The sequence below is a fragment of the Thunnus albacares genome, chromosome 3, assembly GCF_914725855.1.
Source record: "Thunnus albacares chromosome 3, fThuAlb1.1, whole genome shotgun sequence".
Lineage (NCBI taxonomy): Eukaryota > Metazoa > Chordata > Actinopteri > Scombriformes > Scombridae > Thunnus > Thunnus albacares.
The window spans coordinates 36,941,446-36,969,390 of NC_058108.1; the positions used below are offsets into that span (position 1 = coordinate 36,941,446).

At 38.1% G+C, this 27,945-nt stretch overlaps 1 protein-coding gene across 1 annotated transcript; it reads left to right on the plus strand.

The window, feature by feature from the left end:
* Positions 1–5,323: 5,323 nt before the first annotated feature.
* On the plus strand, positions 5,324–27,643 carry LOC122977806 (E3 ubiquitin-protein ligase TRIM39-like). Its single transcript, XM_044345567.1, has 4 exons — positions 5,324–5,408; positions 11,292–11,574; positions 12,176–12,228; positions 26,518–27,643. The coding sequence occupies exons 2-4, from the start codon at positions 11,298–11,300 to the stop codon at positions 27,568–27,570; spliced, it is 1,383 nt and encodes a 460-aa protein (XP_044201502.1). The 5' UTR covers positions 5,324–5,408; positions 11,292–11,297; the 3' UTR covers positions 27,571–27,643.
* Positions 27,644–27,945: the final 302 nt, after the last annotated feature.

The window sequence follows — 27,945 nt, forward strand, 5'->3', positions numbered from 1 at the left end:
TCAGTCTCTTATCCTTCAATCTGTAACATTATCTGAGTCCAGCAGCTATTGTAGCATCATTATCTAGCATTAGCTTTATTGCTACTTAGCTAGCTAGCTGCTATAGATTAAACTTCTGATGTTACACACAAAACGGCTTTTTAAATGTTAACATAAGACGACATACCTCTATATTGGGTTTTCTTTTCCTCCTCCTCTTTTGTACATTTTCTTCCTTGTGCACCTGAAGGTTTGAACCTTTTCATTATGAAATAAAATGTGAATATCTGCTTCTTAACATCTCATCGCAGACTTTGTCTGTAATGCATCATCCCTGTTTCAGTGCACACAGTGCAGGTGCAGAGCAGATGGAAAATTGTGAGGAACAGGGGGTTTGTGTATTTGTTCATATTTTATCCCAAGGCAGAAAATGAGGAGGGGCGTCCACTGGCGAATTTTTATTTATCTGTTTTTTATTTAATTTAATTTATTTTTTCCTTTGAGGGCAACCAGCACCCACCAGACCAGGTGGTGCCCTATGTGACCGCCTATATGGCCTCTGCCTTGAGCCGGCCCTGATTTCTCCCTTTCTGTCAGACTTTGGATGTCGGGGCAATTTCTTTTTCAAATTTTGGAAATAATTCCTCCCTAATATTTCTGTAGTTTTGGTTTTCTGATAGAAAGTGTAATTCTGTCTCTACAGCTCCCTCATAACAATGACAGCAGAGTCTGTCCTCTCTGGACAGCCAGGTCTGCCTGTGTCTGACCTTCTCTATTGCCAGACTATGATCACTCAGTCTGAACATTGTCAACGTCTTTCTCAGGTTATTATCAGTTACTGTGGTTAGATCGTCTGCCACAGTATACTGTCTGTTTAGAGCCAAATATGTTACTAATTTGTTAGCTTGTAATATCATTCCAATAAGTGATGTCTCTTTCTTTTTCTTTGGTTTTTCTTTGGTTAAAGACACTTGGAAGAACCAAAACTGCACATCCGAGGTCAGCATCCATCCATCATATGAGGAAACTGAGGCTGAGCTGAAGAGGGTCCAGCAGTATGCAGTGGATGTGACTCTTGATCCTGATACAGCAAATCCTAATCTCATCCTGTCTGATGATGAGAAACAAGTAAATCATGGTGATAAGAGGAAGAATCTCCCAGACAACCCAGAGAGATTTTCTCCCGGTCCTTGTGTTTTAGGAAAGCAGAGTTTGTTTTCAGGCAGATTTTACTTTGAGGTTCAGGTTAAAGAGAAGACTGAATGGGCTTTAGGAGTGGCCAGAGAGTCCATCAACAGGAAGGGAGAAATCACACTGAAACCTCAGAATGGTTACTGGACTATAGTGTTGACAAATGGAAATGAGTACATAGCTTGTGCTGGCCCTTCAGTCTGTCTCTCTCTGAAGTCTCAGCCTCAGAAGGTGGGGGTGTTTGTGGATTATGAGGAGGGTCTGGTCTCCTTTTATGATGTAGATGCTGCAGCTCTTATCTACTCCTTTACTGGCTGCTCCTTCACTGAGAAACTCTACCCATACTTCAATCCTGGTCCTAATTATGGTGGTAAAAACTCCGCCCCTCTGATCATCTCTCCTGTCAATCAAACTGCCTGATCTATTTTTTATGATCAGCAATTTATTAAGTAATGAAGCATTACCAATAATGTGCAGTATATACTTATTAAATTATAATTAGAACATGAACAGAAAGAGTAGAGTATGTGTCTCTGTTATAAAGGATGGAGTTATTAAAGTGAAAATAGATGTTTACTGGTATCTGTTATACTCAGTGATGTAGTGATAAGTTAATATTACTGTTAGTGTGTAAATTACTGGTCTATGGATGCAATTGTACTGATATACAATTATTTTAGTGTACAAGATTTACTGACTTGGTTTGTAAGTTACTTGGCTGTGAGTATAATTCTATTGATCTCTATCAATATTAATAGTGATAGTGACTTTTTTCACCTTTAATTATGATAACAGACACATTTTAATAACATACAGAAGCTGAGTCACTAAACCATTTTACAACTGAACAGGGTCAGTATCAGTAAACAACCATGTTCCTTCACAACAAATGAATACAGATATTTATTTGGTAAATGAGAGAGAATGGTCTACTCAAGTGAAATTAACATATTTTATTTGAAGTATACTAACATGCTGATGTATTATATTATTATATATTTCTATATCATGTAGAAATTGTTGATAATCCAACAATTCAAGCTTCATTAAACTTTTAAAAAGAAGAGTCTTGTTGTGTGTTTTTTGCTCAGTCTTGTCTTTAGATCCAGCCTCTTGATTGGTTATCCACCTTGGTTGTCTGAGCTGCAGGAGGATGCAGCAACACTCTGAGAAAGACATCTGGATGTTTGTTTCTTAACATGAAAGAAGAAAGAAACTATTGACTCAAGTAATGGAGCAACATCACATCTCAGCAGACTTCTTTTCTGACTGTAAAATAATCTTTAAATATCGTTTTGTATCAGCTGTCAAATAGCAGCTCTTTATGCTAAAAACACCTGAAAATGAACACATGCAAACACATAGAAGGAGTTTTTACAATGTTCATGTAGAAATATTTCTCCTTCTAATGTTGTCTGGAAAAAATATGGGTCACATCAATAAACACAATTATATTCTACATACTTAATAATCAGTCATCATATCCTGTAAACATTCATAAAATGTTTATTTACACTAAATTAGTTTATAGACTACATCAATGTGATTTCTACTGATCATTATCCAAATCATCATCATATCATGTGACACATTACTGGACATTCACATTTCACCACTAAACACACAAACACAACCTGTAATGTTATACTTATAGTTATTACTGAATAGGTTTTTTTCCTAATCATATTTTTTTCTACTTGTCAAAATTAGCTCATGCACACGTTTGTGCTGCTAATACTAATTTAAATCAATCAAACACGCAACGCAGTACATGGCTGCTAATAATAACATTTTCTATGTCTTTTCAAACACTTTTTGGGAAACAGTCTGATTCTGTCGGTTCTCTCATTATTTTATTTAAAAAAAAATATGATTCAGTTGTATTGAATTGGAATTGATTAACTGTTTTTAAAATCTACATTGATTATAATATTTATAAAATTTCAAAGTCTACTATTTTACTTTATTCTCTCATTATTTTAATTTTGATGTTTTATGTAAAGCACGTTGGATGGCTGGTCTGTGTTTAAATACCATAATTACCAGACAACATTAATTATAAAAAGGTTTTCTGACAAGTTCATGACAGGTTGTTTTAAACATGTGACTTAGTCCAGCATTGAGTCCTCAGCTTCATTCCTTAAAGACAGAAAATGTTGATGTATGTCAGAGACTAAAACAGATGCTGTAAAGTGAATGAAAAGACATTTTGTGGTGAATGAAACTACTCTGCTATACAGTATCACTGCAGTTAAATCATGTGCTGAAGAAGAAACTGTTTGTGGAAGTGTTTTATTTTGCTATCAGTGTCTTCCTCTCAAATTTATTTCTTTATTTATTTATTTGTCAGAGACAATGCAAAACACATTGTAACAGGTTTGACACAAATGTGGTGCATATAGGATTTGTCTTTGTTTAAACTTTTCTACTTAAAAATGGTGATAACATATCATCACATCATTACCAAAAGTATATTAGTTAAGTTGAGCACATCATAAATAGTGACATTCTCATAAATGTGACATGAACATACAAATATTACAATATTTACACCACATTACAATCATTTTACATGTGTTGCATAAGTGTATGTGTGCACATGTTTATGTTCCCTAATTCATGGCAATATATCAAGCTCTGATCTAGAACACAGGAGATAGCAGTTGGTTGGTGTTTTTGAAACTTTGTTTTTGAGTTTGTTTCAGATTTGCTGTTTGAGTTTTGTCAGGCTTCGTTGGAGCAGAGCACTTCCTGGTTTCACTCTCTGAGTTTCAACTGGTGGGTCAGCTGACGCAGGTCACATCCTCTATTGTTGCCTTGCTGTGAAAATCTGATGGGTTCAGCTGTGATACTTCCTGGTACTTAAACACACAAGCTGTGATATAGCATCAGTGGAAGCATCAGCTCTCATTGTGTTAAGACCGACTTGGGTGAAGACCTGTGTGAGTCCACTGATCAAGGACACCGCCTGGTCATTCCTTTTCTACTATCTATTCACGTAGCCTCACTCACCATGTGCTACAAAGACATCCCTGTCATCCAAGGCTTTCCAAAAAATCACATCTGTCACAGACAATCCAACCCTGAGAACGTCCATTCACTCAGAAAAGCCTCCTCTACTCACTCCTCCTTAACTCTTGGCCTATGGAATTGCCAATTGGCTGTACACAAAACAGAATTTATCCAAGTGTTTACTAATCTGTCAGACATTTAGGGAGTAGTCACTTGTGGTTGTCATATACCTCCCACCAGGATATCAACTGGGAAACTTTGTAGTCGAACTAGACATGTTACTCTCAGCCATTCCTGATGATGACAACCACTGATTGTGAATATCCATACTGACAAAACCCAAGCAGCTGACTTCCTGTCACTTCTGTCCCACACACAAAGCAGGTAATACTCTCTGACTATCACCCCCCCTACATCTGTCTGACCACATGTTTATTCAATTCACAATCTCCTTTACTAGAACATCCTCATCAGTATAAGTCACTGAGGTTTGCACAAGTTGTATGTGTTTCCCCCCTGTGTCCAGCAGAGGTCAGCAAGGTACTTGTGATCACCCATAGATCTCTGCATGGTCAGACACCTGCCTACATTAGAGATCTACTGCAGCCTTGTGTCACCAGCAGGTCTCTACAGTCTTCTGATCAGGGTTTGCTGGTTGTTCCTAAAACGAGGATTAAAACTAAAGGAGACTGTGGCTCCTAAATGTCGGAGCTCGCTCCCATTAGATTTAAGATCTGTGGAGACTGTGGACGCCTTTAAAAAGCAGCTCAAGACCCATTTGTTCAGACTTGCCTTTTTTCAGATTTCTATTCATTCTGTTTTTTTTTTATTGTGTTTTATGTCTGTATGTTTATGATTTATTTCCTCTGTGAAGCACTTTGTGACCTCTCTGCTCTTGAAAAGTACCATATAAAGAAAGAAAGAAACACTGCTGAAAAAGAAGGCAAAAGAAGTAAAATGTCTCCCTAAAATTAAACTCATCGTGTGCCAGATGTTTGTGACTATGATCAAACTATGTCTAAACCTGAAGGAGGAAATAAAACCTCACAAGATGCAGTAAGAAGTGGAGCAACACCGCAAAGAGGAAGCTTCAGCATCACATACCTCTAATTAAACTGAAAGTTTCATAAACACAGAGGAGCTGCAGTCGACACGTCTCTTTATCTGTCTGAATAAAAATTAAACCGAGTTCTTCAGTTCTTCCTCAACAAGTGACTCAAACACTGGTGAGTACAGCTGATATTATTTACTGTGTTTCAACAACCAGCATTAACACAAAAGTTACAGTTCTTCTAAGACAGGAAGTTACACTTTTCATTTTTAACTCACAATTGACAAATAAACATAGGCTAAATCAGGCCCATTGCTAGAGGAAATGTATTATAATGACATTTGACTTTGGACACATTTCTTTTAAGGCTAAAATATATTCATTATTCATCAAGAACAATATCTCCATTATATTCAGACACTGATGAAGAAAATTGAGGCATAAATTGATAAATTAGTGTGTAGTTCTTGTTGTGAAGGGCTGCTGCACCTGTTGGATCATTAATAATATTATTATTAGGCTAACATCATCTCAGACCTGGTGCTGACATGATGAAGTGGAGGTGAATGGAGTGGAGGAGGTTCGCAATGATTCGCACTGAAATGAAAGTTGACAGCAACAGAGAGAAGAACAGATTTAAAGTTTGACAGCTAAGACATGAGATTGTGGTGGAATCTAACTGGATAAACTAAGTTGAATAGAGTTAAGGCCTCTAATCAGCTGATACAAGAGCAGGAGAAGCGGAGGAGAGAGAGGGGGGAATAACATGAATGAATGAATGAATAATAGCTTGATTGAATTTAGACTAAACTTCATTAAAATGTCTCTCTAAGGATTAAACTCATTCTGTGCCAGATAGATGTGACTTTAATCATGTCAAAACCTGAAGGAGGAAACAAAACCTCACAAACAAGCTGCAGTAAGAGGTGGAGCAACGCTGCAAAGAGGAAGCTTCAACGGCACATTCCTCAAAATGAAACTGAAAGTTTGTCAGAAACACAGAGGAGACGCAGTCGACATAATTGTTTCTGTTGTTCTGTGTGTATATTTAGGCTACTGTGTTTCAACAACCAGCATTACCACAAAACTCACAGTTTTTCTCAAACAGGAAGTTACACTTTTCATTTCAAACTCACAATTGTCAAAAAAATATAAGTCAGACCCATCGCCAGAGCAAATTTATTATAACGTCAGCTATCAGAAGGTGGCTATCAGAAATAATTAATAATTATAATAAAGTTTAACGTCACCTCTAGGTCTGAGCCTAACTCTGCATAATTCTGAAAAATGCTAAAAAGTGGGCAAGGGGCTGAGAGGGGGGCTGGGAGAGGCAGGAGGGTAGGAGTTGCTCAGTGACATATAATAACAATAGTGAAAGGGAGACAAACAGCGCAACGACACTTAAACAAGCCAGAAGTCAGAGCTGAAAGTCACAAAAATAATAGAAATCCTCCTCGCACCTCACCCTGCAGCTCTTCAGCTCTCTGGCTGTCTGTTCCTGCGGTTATCAGCTGGTAAAAAATCTTGCTTTAAAATATTAAATCTTGGAGTTACATTAACTGGACCTGTTACTGAACGTGTCCGACTGCAGCTGGCATGCTCAGCTGACAGACAGGACCGAGATTCAGTGGAGCTCCAGTAATGGGAACTATGAGCTCTTTAAGATATGATGGTGTCTGACCATTAATGGCTTTGTAGGTGAAGAGAAGTATTTTAAATTCTGTTCTGGATTTTACAGGAAGCCAATGCAGTGAAGCTAAAATGGGAGAAATGTGATCTCTTTTTCTAGTTTTAGTCAGAACACGTGCAGCTGAATTCTGGACCAGCTGGAGAGTCTTTAGAGACTTGTTAGAGCAGCCTGATAATAAGGAATTGCAATAATCCAGCCTAGAAGTAACAAATGTGTGGACTAGTTTTTCTGCATCTTTTTGGGACAGGATGTGCCTGATTTTTGTGATATTACGTAAGTGAAGAGTAGCTATATCATTAGATAATGTGTTTCTAAGGTGTTTAGGGCCAAACACAAGGCATGCTTGGAGTTTGTTTAACTGATTGGTTTCATCTGGCTTCATTGATAAATATAATTGGGTATCATCTGCATAACAATGAAAATTTATGGAGTGTTTCCTAATAATATTACCTAAAGGAAGCATATACAAGGTGAATAGAATTGGTCCAAGTACAGAACCTTGTGGAACTCCGTGTCTAACTTTTGCCTTCACGGAGGATTCATCATTAACATGTACAAACTGAAATCGGTCTGATAAATAGGACTTAAACCAGCTTAATGAAGTTCCTCTAATGCCAATTAAATGTTCCAGTCTCTGCAATAAGATGTGATGGTCCATGGTGTCAAATGCGGCACTAAGATCTAACAGGACAAGTATAGAGACAAATCCTTTGTCCGATGCAGTTAGGAGGTCATTTGTGACATTCACCAGTGCTGTCTCTGTGCTATGATGCCTCTAAATCCTGACTGAAAATCATCAAATAAACTATTGTTATGTAGAAAGTCACATAACTGATTAGAGACTGCTTTCTCAAGGATCTTAGAGAGAAATGGAGGGTTAGATATAGGTCTATAATTGGCTAAAATGCATGAATCAAGATTAGACTTTTTAAGAAGAGGTTTAATTACAGCTACTTTAAAGGACTGTGGTACTTAAGCAGCCTAGTTGGGATGGGGTCTAAGAGACAGGTTGATGGTTTAGATGAACAAATCGAAGTTGAAGTTAGCTCAGGAGAGTCGACTGCAGAAAAACAGTCTAAATATATGTCAGGATTTACAGCTGTTACTAAGGTGCCTGTGTTTGGGGAGAAAACGGTGCCTGTTGAGGGCAGGAGGTGGTTAATTTTCGTCTCTATTAGTTAGAATTTTATCATTAAAGAAGCTCATAAAGTCGTTATTACTGAGAGCTATAGGAATACATGGATCAATAGAGTTATGACTCTTTGTTTGAAAAGGAACCTAGGGCTGTTTTTATTCTCCTCTATTAATGATGAGTAAGAGGCGGCTCTGGTATGACAGAGGGCCTTCCTGTATGTTTTAAGACTATTCTGCCAGACTAACAGAATTCTTCTAGTTTGGTGGAACGCCAAATCCTTTCAAATTTAGTGATGTTTGCTTTAATTTGCAGAAGTTATACAACAGAGCTAACCTCTTATGTTTTATCTTCTTTTTTAAAGGGGCAATAGAGTTCAGTGTCAGTTGCAATGAGCCTGTGGCACTATCAACAAGATTATCAATTTGGGGACTTAAGTTAGCATAAGAGTCCTCTGTAGTATTGATACATGGCATTGAATTCAGTTAGAAAGGAGTCGCTTCCTCAAATTTAGCTACAGCACTATCAGATAGACATCTAGTCAAGACATTTTGTCTAATGATGTGTAGTCCAGTAATAAAAATTCAAAAGTTATAAAGTAATGGTCTGATAAAATAGGATTTTTTAGAAGTTACAATCTGCAATGTTTTTGTGGTAAGGGTCTAAGGTGTATGTATGTACTCTGAATCAGAATCAGCTTTATTTTCCAAATATGTTTATGCATACAAGGACTCTGATTCCAGTTTCTAGTGGCTCTCAGTGTACTTACACACTAAAATATTCAGGAAGATACACATGAACAACAGGTCAAACAAAGATAATTGAACATATCACTGTTATGTACAAGTACATGGGTGAAAAAATAGATACAATCATATAGAAACAACTAATGGACAACAACATACAATGTCAATATACATGTAAACTGTTTTTGTAAATTAAACAAACCCCCCAACTTGTGTTGGTTGCATAAGTGTTCACATCCCTAAACTAACACTTGTTGAAGCAGCTCTTGATTTTATTACAGCACTCTGTCTTTTTGGGTAAGAGTCTGTCAGCTTGGCACATGTCTTTATTGTTTTGCTTGTTTCTGGATGTTGTGTCCTTGTTTTACCTGAAAGGTGATTAAAATCTAATTTACTATCAGTATTATTTGCTGCCTGTGTTTTGACCTGCCTGCCTTGCCCCTCTGGATGTTTGATGTTTGTCTCTTACATTTAGATTTGTTCAGTTTATACTTTGTGTTTGCATGTGCTCATCATGAAAGTGTTTTAAGTTTTAATCAGTTTAGCGGCAGTTCACCTGAATAAAAGAAATCATATCTTCTTTCTGGTGGTGTCAGATTTGGTTTTATGTTGTTTTAAGATATTTGTCTCCATCCTGATATGATGCAGTTTCTCTGTGCTTTTTTAATATGTTGCAACAGTCTGTGTGTCCGTTGCAGTAACAGGATGTGTTCATTGGGCAGATGAGATTTCCTGGGTGTAGTGACACAACATACTGATCTACTTTTAAACAATCACATCATTTCTCTCTTGCATGAGGAAATGTGAAGGTTTAGTTCCTGTTTGTCACTCTTCATGTTGTGTCTCTCAGCTCTGCTCACTGGCTCATAAAGACTCCACAGATTCAGTTCTCTCAGTCTGTAGGAGAATCTACCATTAACAAGAGTTCAGTCAGGAAAAAGTCAGCTGTTGTTTCTCTGTGAGTATTAAATACATTTCTGTCTCTTCACTGTTTTAGAGAGTGATTTACCTCATTCAAGCAAACCAACCTATCTGACATGTCAGATTGTCATACTGTGTGTTATCTTCCATTTATTATTCATCACATATTCATCAAACAATCTGACAAACTTCCTCAAACTTATATCATACAGTATGCCAGGGGGGGTTGAATGTCCCACATAGGTTTCTCCCACCTGCCCATGTCATGTGACTTGGGGGGACACCACAGCTGTTACCTCCCATGAGGGGGATGGAGAGGAAGAGATCTTGGGTGGGTGTGGGAGTTGAATGCAGCTCATTTTTCTAGGATACAGCAGAAAGATCTATATACATACAGTACATTATATACAAACTTTGTATGAAGTTTGGTGTTATTGCCATTTATTTTACAATAATTATAGGTCTTATATGTATAATTCAGTAGTGGGGATGACCTAGAGTGAGGGTGACAGTTTAGTGATAAAGTGCTGCAGAAAAATACCATCAAAACTAAAATTTGTAGCTCTGTACTGCAGTTTTTCCTTTATTAGGGCCCGAGCACCTAGCGGTTCACTCACACTCTCAATTCAAATATATGAGTATTTTTCTGTGTCCAGCTGCAGTTACTTATTGTCTCTACACACCTGACAGTACACATGTCAATCAAACTTTGACCAGGTCATGTGGGTCAAAAGTCTTTACTTTTCTAAAAATAGACTTGATGAAAATTAGGAAATTAATTTGTTTTACACACAAACTCATCAAGAGTTTTCAATTTACTAATTAAAATTCAAGTGAATGGGCCCAAAACTTGTCTCATGTCTCATCCTGCAGAAAATTCTCACACTGTTGAGATTTGATGTTTTGCCATGACAGAGGAAGTTGCTATAACTTTATTGTAAATGCTCCAGTCTGCACCAGACTTTACATGTTTAATAAGAGTCCCGGCCTGAACACGTCTACATGACAATATTCCATCAGTGATGCAAACTGGCTGAATAGCGCCCCCTACGAAATTTCAGTAAAGCAGCCCCAGCAGCAGGCAAAACAGTGAACAAAGGAAGTGATGTTTATCTCCTTCTTGCCCTGTCTCAAAAAACAGCCTGTGCCTGAAGACATCTACATGTCCGTGACAGAAGCCCTTCGATTGCGCCGCAGCCTGACGTGCGCGGAGTCGCAAAGACCCATTCATTGCTGCTTGCACCTTTAATTCTCATTGTACTTACATCTTACAGCACAGATACAATGCAATACATATGCTACATTTATGATTTTCCAATGTTTCTGGTAGGTGATGTTTGGACTCAAGAGCAAGACTCAGCAACAAGACAAATAAAAAGTTTAAAAAGTTTTTGATTGAAGGCAGAGGTTGGGAACAAGTCAGCAGTCAGCAGAATCCAAAAGGGAAGCAGGCAGAGACTTAAACACATTGTGTTTAAGTCTCTGATCCTTACTACAAATCGGGCTGTGGACTAGTGTTTGTGGAGATGGCAAGTCCTTCATGTTGAAAATATTCTGTGATTTTAACAGGGAGAAATGAAGACGAAGGAGGACCTGTTGAACACTCTGGAGGATTTGAAAGACGAGGAATTCAAGAAATTCAAATGGTTTTTGGAGCAGCCTGATATCCTGGAAGACCATCAAGCCATCAAAGCATCCCGGCTGGAGAAGGCAGAGAGACGGGACACTGTGGATCTGATGGTGCAGACCTACCAACTTCCTGGAGCTGCGAAGGTGACCAAGAAGCTTTTAAAGAAGATCAACAGGAATGATCTGCTGCAGAGTTTATCAGACAGCAGCTCAGGACCAGAAGGTCAGTCACAGGAAGACAGAAACTGCAACAATCTTATGCAAACAAGATATTAACTTGTTCACACAAAATGCCATCTGTCACATCCAGACTGTGGAGGTCAGACAGCATGTTACGTTCATGTTATTTATTTGTTTTAATACTGAAGAACTTCCACATTAACCCTCCACAAGCACCTCTGAAAATTGTTATAACATTATACACAACCTGATATTTATTGATCTATTTGTTAAGCCTGACATTCTGTTACACAACTAAAGCAGCCATGAACATAAACACACAGACTGAGCTGTCTTTCTTTAAACCAGAAGAGTTTTCTTTCCTTCCTCTGTGCAAAAACATCCATGTTATCTAAATCCAAGGTTCAGGTCCTATTCATTTTACATGTGACAGTTTTTTTTTCTTGGTCATTTTGGTTTTCTGTTCATTACTTTTATGTCTCAATTTTTTAAAAAGGACTTTCTCTATCAGTTTGAGTGGTCATTTATTATTTTAAAACTCACTGGAGATAAAAAAAAAAAATAGTTTGTTGTGCACAATAAACCTCTGGAGCTGTTCTGTAAGACTGACTAGACATGTGTCTGCGTGCTCTGCTCTATTTTAGACCACAAGACACATGAGTTTGTTCCTCTGAAAGAAGAATATGAAGGAAAGAAGGCAGAGGCTGAAATTCAGCAGATGATCCAGAAGAGACGACTGAAGATTCAACAGATCAAACACTCAGTCGACCTCAGTAAGGAAGCTGCAGACAGAGAGATAGCAGAAGGAGTTCAGGTCTTCATCGCTCTGAGGGAGTCTGTTGAGAGAAGCCTGAATGAGCTCATTGAGACGATTGAAGAGAAGCAAACAACGACAGAGAAACAGGCTGAAGACTTCATCAAAGAGCTGAAACAGGAAATCTCTGAGCTGATGAAGAGAAGCTCTGAGGTGAAGCAGCTCTCACGCTCTGAAGACCACCTCCAGCTCCTCCAAAACTTCCCGTCCCTGAAAGCTGCTCCACCCACCAAGGACTGGACAAAGGTCAGCGTTCGTCCATCATATGAGGGGACTGTGACTCAGCTGGGGAAGCTCAGTAAAGAGATGAAGAAGCTGCTCGCTCAGGCTGAGCTGAAGAGGGTCCAGCAGTATGCAGTGGATGTGACTCTTGATCCTGACACAGCAAATTCCTGGCTCATCCTGTCTGATGATGGGAAACAAGTAAATTACGGTGACGTGTGGAAGAATCTCCCAGACAACCCAGAGAGATTTAGGTGTTATGCTGATGTTTTAGGAAAGCAGAGTTTCTCTTCAGGCAGATTTTACTTTGAGGTTCAGGTTAAAGGGAAGACTGAATGGGATTTAGGAGTGGTCAGAGAGTCCATCAACAGGAAGGGAAAAATCACACTGAGACCTCAGGATGGTTACTGGACTATAGTGCTGAAAAATGGAAATGAGTACAGTGCTTGTAATGACCCTTCAGTCAGTCTCTCTCTGCAGTCTCAGCCTCAGAAGGTGGGGGTGTTTGTGGATTATGAGGAGGGTCTGGTCTCCTTTTATGACGTAGATGCTGCAGCTCTTATCTACTCCTTTACTGGCTGCTCCTTCACTGAGAAACTCTACCCATTCTTCAGTCCCTGTTCTAATGATGGTGGTAAAAACTCCGCCCCTCTGATCATCTGTCCTGTCAATCAAACTGCCTGATCTATTTTTTAATGATCAACAACTTATTAAGCAGTTTCAACAATTCATAAACTTAATCAGTTAATCTTTGCATTTCACACCCACTATGTAAATATATAGAGGAAGTATTCTTACCAGTTAAAGATTTACATATTCAATGTTAATGTACCATATGAACTTGATTTAATCAGGATATGATTAATATGATTCCTTCCTTCCATTCCTTTATGATTTATTATAGCATTGTTTTATGTTGTGATTTTTTCTGTTTTTACCCTTTACTTGTCTCTTTTTACTGCTTCAATTTCCCCAAACTATTGATTCATTAAACTCTTCATCCCTGATTATGGAAATTAATCTACAGTGATGTAAAATATATCAAGACTTTTTTTTTCATTAGATGTAATGATGCAGCCATAACAGTCATGATGTCCTGCGGTTGAATATTTCACTGTGTGTCATTTAGCTTCAAGGTTAGAACATGAACATAGAGAGTAGAGTATGTGTCTCTGTTATAAAGGATGGAGTTATTAAAGTGAAAATAGATGTTTACTGGTATCTGTTATACTTAGTGATGTAGAGATAAGTTAATATTACTGTTAGTATGTAAATTACTGGTCTATGGATGCAATTGTACTGATATACAATTATTTTAGTGTCTTTAAGTTTTAAGTTTGGTTTGTAAGTTACTTGGCTGTGGGTATAATTCTATTGATCTCTATCAATATTAATAGTGATAGTGACTTTTTTCACCTTTAATTATGATAACAGACACATTTTGATGTGAGTCATTAAACCATTTTACAGCTGAACAGGGTCAGTATCAGTAAACAACCATGTTCCTTCACAACAAATGAATACAGATATTTATTTGGTAAATGAGAGAGAATGGTCTACTCAAGTGAAATTAACATATTTTATTTGAAGTATACTAACATGCTGATGTATTAATACATTTCTACATCATGTAGAAATTGTTGATAATCCAACAATTCAAGCTTCATTAAACTTTTAAAAAGAAGCGTCTTGTTGTGTGTTTTTTGCTCAGTCTTGTCTTTAGATCCAGCCTCTTGATTGGTTATCCACCTTGGTTGTCTGAGCTGCAGGAGGATGCAGCAACACTCTGAGAAAGACATCTGGATGTTTGTTTCTTAACATGACAGAAGAAAGAAACTATTGACTCAAGTAATGAAGCAACATCACATCTCAGCAGACTTCTTTTCTGACTGTAAAATAATCTTTAAATATCGTTTTGTGTCAGCTGTCAAATAGCAGCTCTTTATGCTAAAAACACCTGAAAATGAACACATCCTGTTGGTGAAATAATATTCAGCTCCAGCCTGTTTTCATATCATTCTATATTATTAATTTTATTTTTATTATTTTTATTTTTATTTGCTAGAGTTGAAATGTTGTAAGAAATATTTGTAAAATCCTGTGAGAGTTGTTGCTAACTCAAAAATATGATTTCATTATATTGAATTGTAATTGATCAACTTGTTTTTCAAAATCTGTATTGATTATATTCTTTCACATTTTCTACTATTTTACTTTTGATGTTTTTGTGTTTTGATTCTCATTATTTTATTTTTGATGTTTCATGTAAAGCACTTTGAATGGCTGGTCTGTGTTTGAATACATTAATTACCAGATAACTTTGGTTTAAAAGGTTTTCTAACAAGTTCGTGACAGGTTGTTTTAAACATGTGACTTAGTCCAGCATTGAGTCCTCAACTTCATTCCTAAAAGACAGAAAATGTTGATGTATGTCAGAGACTAAAACAGATGCTGTAAAGTGAATGAAAAGACATTTTGTGGTGAATGAAACTACTCTGCTATACAGTATCACTGCAGTTAAATCATGTGCAGAAGAAGAAACTGTTTGGGGAGGTGTTTTATTTTATTATCAGTTGTTTTATTATTATTATTCCTCTTAAGGTCACTGAGGTTTGGACAAGTTGTATGTGTTTCCCCCTCTGTGTCCAGCAGAGGTCAGTATAACAGCACACATCAGAGAGGACAGTTGGTTAAAGGCAGAGACAGAATGCACACACCTCTCAACTTCCTTATATGATTCAGCATGAAAAGGTTGAAACATTACAGGACAAACAGTGAGCTGAACTTTGGACTGACAGAGGACCGAGCTGCAGAGGACCTGATCTGTTTTTGTGAAAACTGTTCTGTGAACTGCAATAAAATAACACTGCTGAAAAAAGAAGATAACAGAAGTGAAATGTTTCCCTGTTGATTAAACTCATTTGTGCCAGAGTTATGTAACTATAATCATGTCCAAACCTGAAGGAGGAAACAAAACCTCCCAAACCACACTGGATTATGGAGATATCCTGTACGCTGCTGCTGCTGCCACTGAAAACTCTAGATGTTTCCTACCACAGTGTCATTAGGTTCATTACAGCAGACAGTTATCGCACTCATCACTGTGAGTTATATGAAAAGGTCAGAGGTCATAACCAGCAGATCCATGTCTTCAGTCATAGGGCCTTGGTATAAACTGCAGAGTTATTTAACATCTTTAGTTGAGCTCAGAGCTGATAACCATGACACCAGATCACAGTGCAGGTTGACTTTAAAAGTTCCTCATACAAACTCTGAACTGGAGCAGACTGGTTTCCACTAACACCTCACCACTGGAAGGAACTGGAACACCGCTTAAAGTTAGAACCATTTGTTCTTCTGAGGGACTTAAAGTTTTAGTAGCTGCTATTCTTCAGGATGTTTCTGATTGTTTGAAGGTGTGTGTCTGAGTGTGTGTGATGATTGTTTTGTGATTATGATGTGAATGAACCGTTTTATTGTGATTCTCCTGTGTATATGTAACCTGTTCTCATGTCTTGCTTGCAAGAAAAATCTTGATTTCCATGAAATTTCCTGAATAAACAATGCTTGATTAAAAAAAAAGTGTGACTGGTTAGACCCCAGGAAGACTAGCAACCACGTCAGCTAATATGGATCCTCTTAACAATAAACAATAAACTGGTCTCATGGTTACAGAGTAAATTAGGGTTTTGATGGTGTCCTGTTAAAAAGTCTAAAACATAACATGTACAGTAACTCCGTTTGCATACTGTAGGTCAACAACCAGCCTCTCTGCTTTCACATTAACCAGTCAAAAACAGATTTATTCATTTATTTTTTAATTAAAATCAGTGGTGTCCATGTCAGACTTTCACAGGCTTCTCTATATATTATTAGGCTGGATTAAGTTATTGTTATAAAAATATAAACATTTAATAATACTGAAGGGTGTTTTTTTCTAATAATTGATTATGGCCTTAAGATAATTAATTATGAAAAATATTTATTTAAATTGATATATGTACACAAAGTTTTATTACATTTATATTTAGTTTAATAGGTCACTGTAACCTACAGAAGAGTCATTACACATGTTATTATATTCAGTGCTGTAAATAGGACATAATGTGTCTTCTGATGAGTTTGTCAGGTACAAGGTTAAAACACACTGTGTGTACGTCAGGCTTAAAAATTTGTCTCAATGTAAAACAATGAACACTGTACTGTAGTGATCATGCACCATTTATGTAGGGCATTTAGATTAAATTTACATGAAATTAAGTCCAACCTTGGGGCACCACCCTGGAAGACAGGGAAAAGGCAGCCAATGGATTGATTCAGTCCCATTAACTATACTAAGATATCAATTTGGAACTATGATTAATAATTAATTTTCATACAACCCAAATAACCATATCAATAGCTAGTAGAGGTTGAAGGATTTTGGAGAGCAGAGGTTGGCAGTATTAACTCTCGAGCAACATTAAATAGAAAGCGTGTATTCCAAAAGCATTTATTTAAAAGAAGATAAAAGGTAAAAATACACCATATGTAATTTGATTAAATGTACTTAAAGTATCAAAGAGAGCAAAAAACACACAATATGTAATCTAGCTAAAAGACTAAAACAGATGCTGTAAAGTGAATGAAAACACATTTAGTAGTGAATGAAACTACTCTTAACTGTTTGTGGAAGTGTTTTATCTTCTTTGTCTAAAAGTCACTGAGGTTTCAGGAAGTTGTATGTGAGGTCAGCATAAAAGCACATAAGAGAGGGAGGACAGTTTGTTACACACCTCTCAACCTCCTGATCTAATTTATAACTACAAGAAGGAAGAAATTAAAAGAGTTACATGAAAAGTTAAAATATTACAGAACAAACAGTGAGCTGAACTTTGGACAGTAATGTGTTTTTGACAGTAACTGACAGTAATTTAGCTGCAGAGCTGTAGAGGACTGTAAAGGCGCTGTTGTTTCCCTCTGATCTTAAGATATATTCTTACATGTGGGACTGAAATCATTTCGTAAGTAGTGATCAATTAGCTGCTACAGACTAACTATGAAGAAAAGAAGACAGAAGTAGAAACACATCTACCTTGAGATTAATTTGTGCCAAATATTATCACATCTAAACAATCGAGCTGGAGTACAAGATAAGGCAGAACTAGAAATACAGGACAGGTTCAACGTCAGACTCTTCAGATTAAACTGAAAGTTTGTCAGAGTGACACGAAGCTGCAGTCGAGACACGTCTCTGTGTTTCTGTCTTCAGGAAACTTAACCTGAGTTCAAAGATCTTTCTCAACAACACTGGTGAGTACAGAAGAAAACATTTACTGTGTTTCAGCAGATTTTAACACAAACCTTTACTCAGAAAGAAAAATTCATGATTTTCATTTCATAATGAGTCTTATCAAAAAGATGTTTCAGTTCTGTGCAAATCAAAATTGCTTAACTTTATATATCAGTAATCATACAATGAATAATCAATGTTGGTGATCACAGTCCAGTTTTAATCCACGAGGAGAGAGTTGAGCAGGTAACAACATACAAGTACGTAGGTATTCTAAGTTACAAATGGCTCATCAAGTGGAGTAGGTTTGTTCATGAATCAGTGAGCGTCTGTATTTTCTGCAAAGGCTCAGGGTCCATGGGGTGGATAAAAGAATTATGTTATTGTTCTACAGAGCAGCCATTGAATCTATTATTCATTATGGCATCACGACATAGTTTGGTAACCTGTCTGTTAAACTCAAATCCCAAATACCAGACAGGAAGAACACCACCTGTACAGTAGAGCTGTAGAGGATTGTGTTGTTTCCCTCTGATCCTAAGAGATATTCTTACATGTTGGACTGAAATTTACATTTTGTAAGTAGTGATCAGTTAGTGTGTGTGTATGTGTGTGTGTGTGTGTGTGTGTGTATGTGTGTGTGTGTGTGTGTGTATGTGTGTGTGTGTGTGTGTGTGTGTGTATGTGTGTGTTGGGGGGGCATTATGGATCTTATTGGGGGTAATGTGCAGGATCTTGATGTAGGGCATCTGTGCAATATTTTAGTGTAGAGAATTCTGTAGTATTTTTGGTGTGTGTGTTCTGGTGTGTATGGATCTGTGTGTGATACTGCATGTTAACTGTAGTTTGATTGTACATGTATATTGATATATTGTGTGTATGTAGAGAGGCTGTGTGCTGCTATGTCACCTGTTTTCTCTTGAATGCTTGAGACCAATTCCTCCAAAGGGAGATAATAGGGGCTAATCTTATCTCTTATCTTATCCTACAACTTTTGTAAATAAAACATTTTTCCATGTAAGATGGGTGTTGTCTCTTAAAGATTCTTAATATTTTTCTATTTTCAAGTTTTGTTTCCGCCTTGATGATGCCTGGCATCATTCTTGCAGTCATACTTGATATTTATCAGCAACTTTATGAATCATTCATCAGTCTGTCCACAAATGTAATATTTTTGATATTGTCTTCAATTCTGACACCCAATCCATCAAATGCATGACCCGTTCTCGCACTCCATCCGATCAACCATAACATCTGAAATCCTCTTCCTGCTGCCTTGATATTCTGCCTACAGGCTTTTTCAAAATTGTTTCAAACTGCATGGCCTCAGATCTTCTTCAGATTGTCAACACATCTCTTCTCTCGGGTGTCTTCCCACAGGCCCTGAAAACTGCCGTCATCAAGCCACTCTTAAAAAAAGAACAATCTAGACTCATCACTAATGAGCAACTATAGGCCCACATCAAACCTCTTATTTTTAAGCAAGATCATTGAAAAAGCTGTTTTTCAACAGCTGAAGAACTTTATGGTACTAAACAACTGTTTTGATGTCTTCCAGTCAGGATTTCGACCACACCACAGCACTGAGACTGCTCTTGTTAAGGTCTTCAATGACATACACTTAAACATTGACAGTGGCAGAATTATAGTATTAGTATTACTGGATCTCAGTGCCGCACTTGACACGGTCGACCACAACATATTACTAGACAGACTGGAAAACTGGGTGGAACTTTTTGGCGCAGTATTAAACTGGTTTGAATCCTACTCAAAGGACAGATACTACTTTGTGTCTATAGGTAATCACACATCTGAGCGGACAAAAATGACATGCGGAGTTCCCCAAGACTCCATTCTGGGGCCTCTTCTGTTCAACATCTACATGCTCCCACTGGCTCAGATTATGGGAAACAACAAAATATGCTACCACAGTTATGCGGATGACACACAAATTTACATAACCATATCACCAGGGGACTATGGTCCAATACAAGCACTGCGTAAGTGCATTGAACAAATCAACGACTGCCAGAATTTTCTTCAATTAAACAAAGAAAAAACTGAAGTAATTGTTTTTGGAGCCGAGGAAGAACGATTAAAAGTCAGCACTCAGTTTCAATTGACAATATTAAAAACTACAAACCATGTCAGAAATCTTGGTGTAGTCATGGACTCAGACTTGAATTTCAACAGCCACATTAAGACAATGACAAAGTCAGCCTACTATCACCTGAAGAATATATCAAGAATTAAAGGACTTATGTCTCATTTGGAAAAACTTGTCCATGAATTTATCTTCAGTAGACTTGACTACTGAAATGCTGTCTTCACAGGTCTCCCTAAAGAATTGATCAGACAGCTGCAGCTGATTCAGACGCTGCTGCTCGAGTCCTCACTAAGACCAAGAAAGTGGATCATATAACTTCAGTTCTCAGATCTTTACAGTTCTCAGTTCTCAGATCTTCCTGTCTGTCAAATAATTGATTTTGAAATACTGCTGTTGGTTTATAAAGCTCTGAATGGTTTAGGGCCGAAATACATCTCTGATCTGCTGCTACATTATGAACCATCCAGATCTCTCAGGTGGTCTGGATCAGGTCTGCTTTCTGTCTCCAGAGTAAAAACTAAACATGGAGAAGCAGCGTTCAGTTTTTATGCTCCACATATCTGAACAAACTCCCAGAAAACTGCAGGTCTGCTGCAACTCTCAGTTCTTTTGAATCACAGCTGAAGACTTTTCTGTTTGCCATTGCCTTTTATTAAACCAAATATGAGGGCTAATATTTTATACTGCAAAGTAACTTTTATTCTCTTGTTTTATCTGTCTTAGGGTTAGGGTTAGGGTTGTCCAGTTCTTCATACCTGACACTCATTCTTGGATGTCTGCCATTGTAATGGTCACTGAATCTTGTTCTGGGAGATTGCTGTGGTCTGCTCTTAGATCCACTAGCCACTGAGCATTGGTGTTATGTGATGCCTCCTTTTCCCATATGCTCTTCCAGTATTGTTCATTCTCAGCCCTGGGAGGATCTGTTCTTGTGTTATTACCTTGCCACTGAGAGTACAATTTGGATGGTTCGGTGGAGAACATCCTATTTACTCCTGGCTTCTGCTTCTCCTGTGTATCTCTTCAGGTGGGTAGCCAGAGCTGTGAGCCTTTGTTTGGCAGTCTCCAGTGCCTCAGGTATAGACAGCTTGTTGTACTCCCTAGGTATCACAGTCCTTTTGTCCCCAAACCTTTCTGTAGCTCTGAGAGTTGACTAACTTCTCTCCGTGTTGCCTTGATCTTGGCCTCCAGCCTCCTTCTCCATGGGGGGTAATGCTCTTTGTGGCTTATGGTGTTCATCTTGTGGCCAAGCATCTCTAGGATCACTGTTGCTGTGGTGTATATCAGCTGATTGGTCTCAGTTACGGTCTTAGTAGGGATAGTACGTAGCGCTGCATTCACATCCTCTAGCAGACTTTCAGAGGGTACTTGGGTTTACATTCTTAGGTCAGATGCCCTTGTGTTAAGGTTGTAAGGGCTTGTTGGGGCTTGGTACCCAATCTCGGAGTGTGGGGAGGATGATGATATCTCCCCTCTGATCTGTCGTCCTGGCTCCCCCTTGCCGTAGCATGTTCGTTGTACCTCACCAATCTCTAGTTGTGATAGCAGTTGGCGTTTGCGGATGTTGGAACACTGAGCTAGTAGTTGTTTCTTTGTCAGCTTAGATGTTGGGTTTCGAAGCACAACCTCTACATGTAGCCCCTCTCATCGGGAGTTACTTGTATAGTAGCATTCCAACAGATCCCTATTCTCTGCTCTGCTCCCTCTATGTCTTGTTCCAGTAGCCCATTTCTCATCAGGGTGTCCTGGTTCCCCAACACCTGACGCCGACCTTGTTGACACGAGCAACGTCCGAGCCGGTATAACTCTTCAATTTGCGGGTTCACTTATACTGAGGTAGGCCAGCAGCATCAAGGACCTTGCCTAAGGGTCCACACTGGATATGTGTTTCCACGCCCTGCGCCAAAGTGAGCAGTGTTAACCACTGAGCTATCCAGCTACATCGAGGGGCATATATATATGTACATACATATATATATAAAAACTGCAGCTAATATTGGTCCTGGTTGGATGGTTTAAACTAGACTCACTGTATAAGGGTGTAGAGGAAGAGTTGACATTACATGTGCATTTCTTCATCACTTACATAACTATATAATTAATGGTGAAAAATATTTTTAAACTGATATGTGTACACAAAGTTGTGTCACATTCATATTTAGTTTAATTGATCACTGTAACCTACAGTAGAGTCAATACATCCTTTATGATACACAATGAACTCACACTAAACAGTTTTCCATATAAGGGCACAAAAGAAGCGATCCGTGATCACACCAATCAACGAATGTTGACAGACATGAAGAGTTCAAACCAACCGTTACTCTGGACTGAAACATTTTCAACCATATTTGTTTCAGACTCTCCAGCTTTTCTTTTCCGTTTCACACAGGTGAAAATGTTTTAATGCAGAAGCACAAATAATATAGCACCAGATATCGATTCCACTTACTCAACTTATTCATCAGCCCAGCAGCTCACTTGTGTCCTGATCAGGTCTGTGTAGAAAAAGAGGTTTATATTGATACTATTGAGGGTAACGACCTGCTTCAATTATCACTCCCTCAGGGTTTTACAATGTTTTTGTGATTCATTACAAAAATGCTTGATTTTGCTGCAGATTTTCTAAAAAAAAAGATACAGCAATACAGTTTGTGTTGTTTTATATGCTTTCTTTGTGGTAAAATTGCAGAAATATGGAAATATTGCAAGCAAATTAAAATAACGCAATTTAAAAAATATACTACCAATGAAGAGTCATAGTGTATGTAATGACTTCCTTCGATGAAAAGCATATTGCATATCACAGAAACAACTAGATTTCAGTGTTAATTTTTAAACTGATTTAACATGTCATTATTTTCTGTACTGTTTGTAAATTACATGTGCAATACATTTTTATTATTGACCCATAAAAATACAAACATAGAAAAAAAAATTCTGACAATAAATTAACAAACAACTAAAATTTCTGACCCCAACCCCCAAAACCAATTTATAAATCTGAACCAAGCCTTTACCCCTCAAACAATATCATAGAGTCATAAACATTATTACTGTCCTTTAATTCTCACTGTACTTACATCTAACAGCACAGGTAGCATGCTATGCTAATACTGTAGAGCAGCACTGACAGAAAAAGACAACAATTATTAACTCAAGTCAAAAAATAAAATAAAATAGGGAATAGCGAAAATCTGGCTGTAGACTAGTGTTTGTGGAAATGGCAAGTCCTTCATGTTGAAAATATTCTGCCATGTTTACAGGGAAAATGATGAAGGAGGAGGACCTGGTGAAAACTCTGGAGGATTTGATTGAGAAGGAATTTGAGGAATTCAAGTGGTTCCTACAGGATGAATGTCTGGAAGGCCACCAAGCCATCAAAGCATCCCAGCTGGAGAAGGCAGAGAGACGGGACACCGTGGATCTGATGGTGCAGACCTACCAACTTCCTGGAGCTGTGGAGGTGACCAAGAAGCTTTTAAAGAAGATCAACAGGAATGATCTGCTGCAGAGTTTATCAGACAGCAGCTCAGGACCAGAAGGTCAGTCACAGGAAGACAGAAACTGCAACAATCTTATACAAACAAGATATTAACTTGTTCACACAAGATGCCATCTGTCACATCCAGACTGTGGAGGTCAGACAGAAACGCTACGTTCATGTTATTTATTTGTTTTAATACTGAAGAACTTCCACATTCACACAGACGACCTTCATCTGTCTGCCATGATTAACACAAACATCTCTTCTTTCACTGTCAGTGGAAAAGTCTTCACTTCCACTCTGATATAGTAATTATCAATTCAAAATCAGCTTTATTGACACAAATGCCGTTACAGTATTGTCATAGCTAAATTGCATATTATTATATTTTATTGATTGTTAATTATCTCTCTCTCAGTGGATGTCAGTGACAATGAGGAGGCTTCAGAGAACAGAGGACCTTCCTCCTCTCAGACTCATCCTCTTCCTGAACTTTCCACTGACTCATGCTATTTCAATGCAGGGTTACTAAATTTCAAAATTATGTCTCTCTGTTTCTCTTTGTGTCAGATGATATTTATAATGATGAGGAGGCTTCAGAGAACAGAAGACTTTCCTCCTTTCAGCTTCTGACCGACAGCAGTCAGAGGGAAGGTAAAGCTGCTCAAAGCTGCACATGCTCAGTGGCGTTTGCCTTACACAGAACTACTCTCTGGAGACTGAAAACCTGATCGCTGTTATTAGTCTTTGGATCCATTTCTAAACAAACTAACATGACCAAACTCTTCATGATGAAGGAACATGTCACCCAGTGCAGCTGTGTGGCTCACTGATGTGTTTTTAATAGTTTCTGGAGCAACAACGGAGGAATAAGATATATCAGGCTTTGATACACACACAATACTTGTTAGTAGATCAGTTCATTGATGGTTTGGATCCAAACATGAGATTTGTTGATGATAAGAAAAATACAAAAAAATCACCAGACATATCCTTTATGTCTTAAAAACATTCTGGTATGGGTCATGTTCACTTTGCACCCTGCAATTGGCTGTAGAGATTTTCAATACAAAGCCAGAATTGTTCTGCACCATATAAAACTTAATTATGACTGACAGCTGCCAAGCACCTCTGAAAATTGTTATAACATTATACACAACCTGATATTTATTGATCTATTTGTTAAGCCTGACATTCTGTTACACAACTAAACCAGCCATGAACATAAACACACAGATTGAGCTGTCTTTCTTAAAACCAGCTGAGTTTTCTTTCCTTCCTCTCCACAAAAACATCCATGTTATCTACATCAAAGGTTCAGGTCCTATTCATTTTACATCTGATAGTTTTTATTTTCTTGGTCATTTTGATCTGATCTGAGTGGTCAGTTATTATTTTAAAACTCACTGGAGATAAAAAAAAATCAGTTGTTGTGCACTAAAGCACAAAACAGAAAAGAACAGCTTAATCATTCTCTCCTTCATGCTGCCTGCTGATCACCTGCTGTTGTTTTGTGGGAAAACAGAGGATCCTCTTCCAGTTCAGTCTCTGAGACATAAATAATATAGATTCATTACATTGAAAATCTTTTAGATTCTAAGTCTTAGTACTTTCATTTAAGCAGTCAGACTGGAGAAGCTTGGCCACTTGGGGCCCGCCAATAATGACAAGTCTGATTTAAGTGACTCAAGTGAAGTTAACTGAAATTAAACTACAGAAGTTAATACTCAACATACAATGAATATTTCTGCAATTGAAATATTTTTTCACATTTTCACTTTTGTTCTCTGTTTGTAGATATGTCTGATGCCAGCTGTCTGCGATCTGAAGATCAGTTTCTGTGCTCCATCTGTCTGGATATGTTCACTGATCCAGTCACCACACCATGTGGACACAACTTCTGCAAAAACTGTATCAATAAACATTGGAACAGTAATGACCAGTGCCTGTGTCCAATGTGTAACGAAGTTTTCAACACAAAACCTGAGCTTCACATCAACACTTTGCTCACTGAGGTTGTTGCTCAGTTCAGACAGGAAGCCAGCAGCAGCAGCTCAGAGCAACAAGTTGCCAAACCAGGAGAAGTTCCCTGTGACGTCTGTACTGGAACCAAACTGAAGTCCTGTCTGGTGTTTCTGGGGTGTCTGGCGGCTTTCTTCTCCTGTGAGGCTCAATTCAATTCATTTCCATAGGCATGACATTTGACTTGTATTTCCAAAGCACAAATGATGATTACAAATTATGATGGTGTTAATGTAGTGGTCATAAAATAATCGTATTATTAAGGACAATAAAAGACAGCTGTTAGTCTATAAATAACAACATAAAAAACAAAAGGAGATGGCGGTGGTAAATAGAATATGTTAATTAGAAGTATATTTATAAATGTCTATGTCCTACTTGTTGTGGCAGGAAGTGACATATTTAGCAGCCAACACTGCACATTCTTCTTTTCCTCCAGAATCAGGGCTTATTTCTCCCTTTCTGTCAGACTTTGGAAGTCGGGACAACTTTTTGTCAAATTTTGGAAATAATTCCTCCCTAATATTTCTGTAGTTTTGGTTTTCTGATAGAAAGTGTAATTCTGTCTCTACAGCTCCTTCATAACAATGAAAGCAGAGTCTGTCCTCTCTGGACAGCCAGGTCTGCCTGTGTCTGGCCTTCTCTATTGCCAGACTATGATCACTCAGTCTGAACATCGTCAATGTCTTTCTCAGGTTATTATCAGTTACTGTGGTTAGATCGTCTGTCACAGTATACTGTCTGTTTAGGGCCAAATATGTTTCTAATTTGTGTTGTTAGCATGTAATATCACTCCAATAAGTGATGTCTGTTCCTTTTTCTTTAGTTATAATTTGGTTAGTTCCAACTCACCAGGAGCCTCCTGTGAAAGTTTCACATGACAAAAGACATCAGCTGATGGACCCTGTGGAGAACCTGGAAGACAGGATGTGTATGAAGCACAATAAACCTCTGGAGCTGTTCTGTAAGACCGACCAGAAAATTGTCTGCGTGCTCTGCACCTATTCTGACCACAAGACACATGATGTTGTTCCTCTGGAAGAAGAATATGAAAGACAGAAGGCAGAGCTGGGGAAGACAGAGGCTGAAATTCAGCAGATGATCCAGAAGAGACGACTGAAGATTGATGAGATCAAACATTCAGTTGACCTCAGTAAGGAAGATGCAAACAGAGAGAAAGCAGAAGGTGTTCAGGTCTTCATCGCTCTGAAGGAGTCTGTTGAGAGAAGCCTGAATGAGCTCATTGAGACGATTGAAGAGAAGCAAAGAACGACAGAGAAACAGGCTGAAGACTTCATCAAAGAGCTGGAACAGGAAATCTCTGATCTGATGAAGAGAAGCTCTGAGGTGGAGCAGCTCTCACGCTCTGAAGACCACCTCCACCTCCTCCAAAACTTCCCGTCCCTGAAAGCTGCTCCACCCACCAAAGACTGGACAGAGGTCAGCGTCCGTCCACCATCATATGAGGGGACTGTGGTGAAAGCTGTGGCTCAGCTGGAGGAGACGCTCAGTAAAGAGATGAAGAAGCTGCTTGAGGCTGAGCTGAAGAGGGTCCAGCAGTATGCAGTGGATGTGACTCTTGATCCTGATACAGCACATCCTCATCTCATCCTGTCTGATGATGAGAAACAAGTAAATCATGGTGATGTGGAGAAGAATCTCCCAGACAACTCAGAGAGATTTTCTCTTTGTTCCTGTGTTTTAGGAAAGCAGAGTTTCTCTTCAGGCAGATTTTACTTTGAGGTTCAGGTTAAAGGGAAGACTGACTGGACTTTAGGAGTGGCCAGAGAGTCCATCAATAGGAAGGGAATGATCACTCTGAGACCTCAGGATGGTTACTGGACTATAGTGTTGAGAAATGGAAATCAGTACATAGCTTGTGCTGGTCCTTCAGTCCGTCTCTCTCTGAAGTCTCAGCCTCAGAAGGTGGGGGTGTTTGTGGATTATGAGGAGGGTCTGGTCTCCTTTTATGATGTAGATGCTGCAGCTCTTATCTACTCCTTTACTGGCTGCTCCTTCACTGAGAAACTCTACCCATACTTCTATCCTGGTCTTAATGATGGTGGTAAAAACTCCGCCCCTCTGATCATCTGTCCTGTCAATCAAACTGCCTAAACTATTTTTTTATGATCAGCAATTTATTAAGCTATGAAGCATTGCCAGTAATGTACATCAATACTTATTATTATAAATATGTACATATTGAGTCCACTGTCTAAACATACACCAGACGAAGTATTTACTGTATACTACAGTACTAACACAGTAGTCAATACTTACATGGCAAAGGATTAGCGACATGAAAACATACCAAACAATGATTAACTGATACATTTTTAAAAGATTCACTGTCATTCATGTTAACAAATGTACATATTCAGTGGTAATATACAGTATAAACCTGATTTAATCAAGATATAATTAATGTGTTCATTCCTTTATGATTTATTATATCATTTGTTGTTGTTTTTTGATGGATTTTTACCTTTT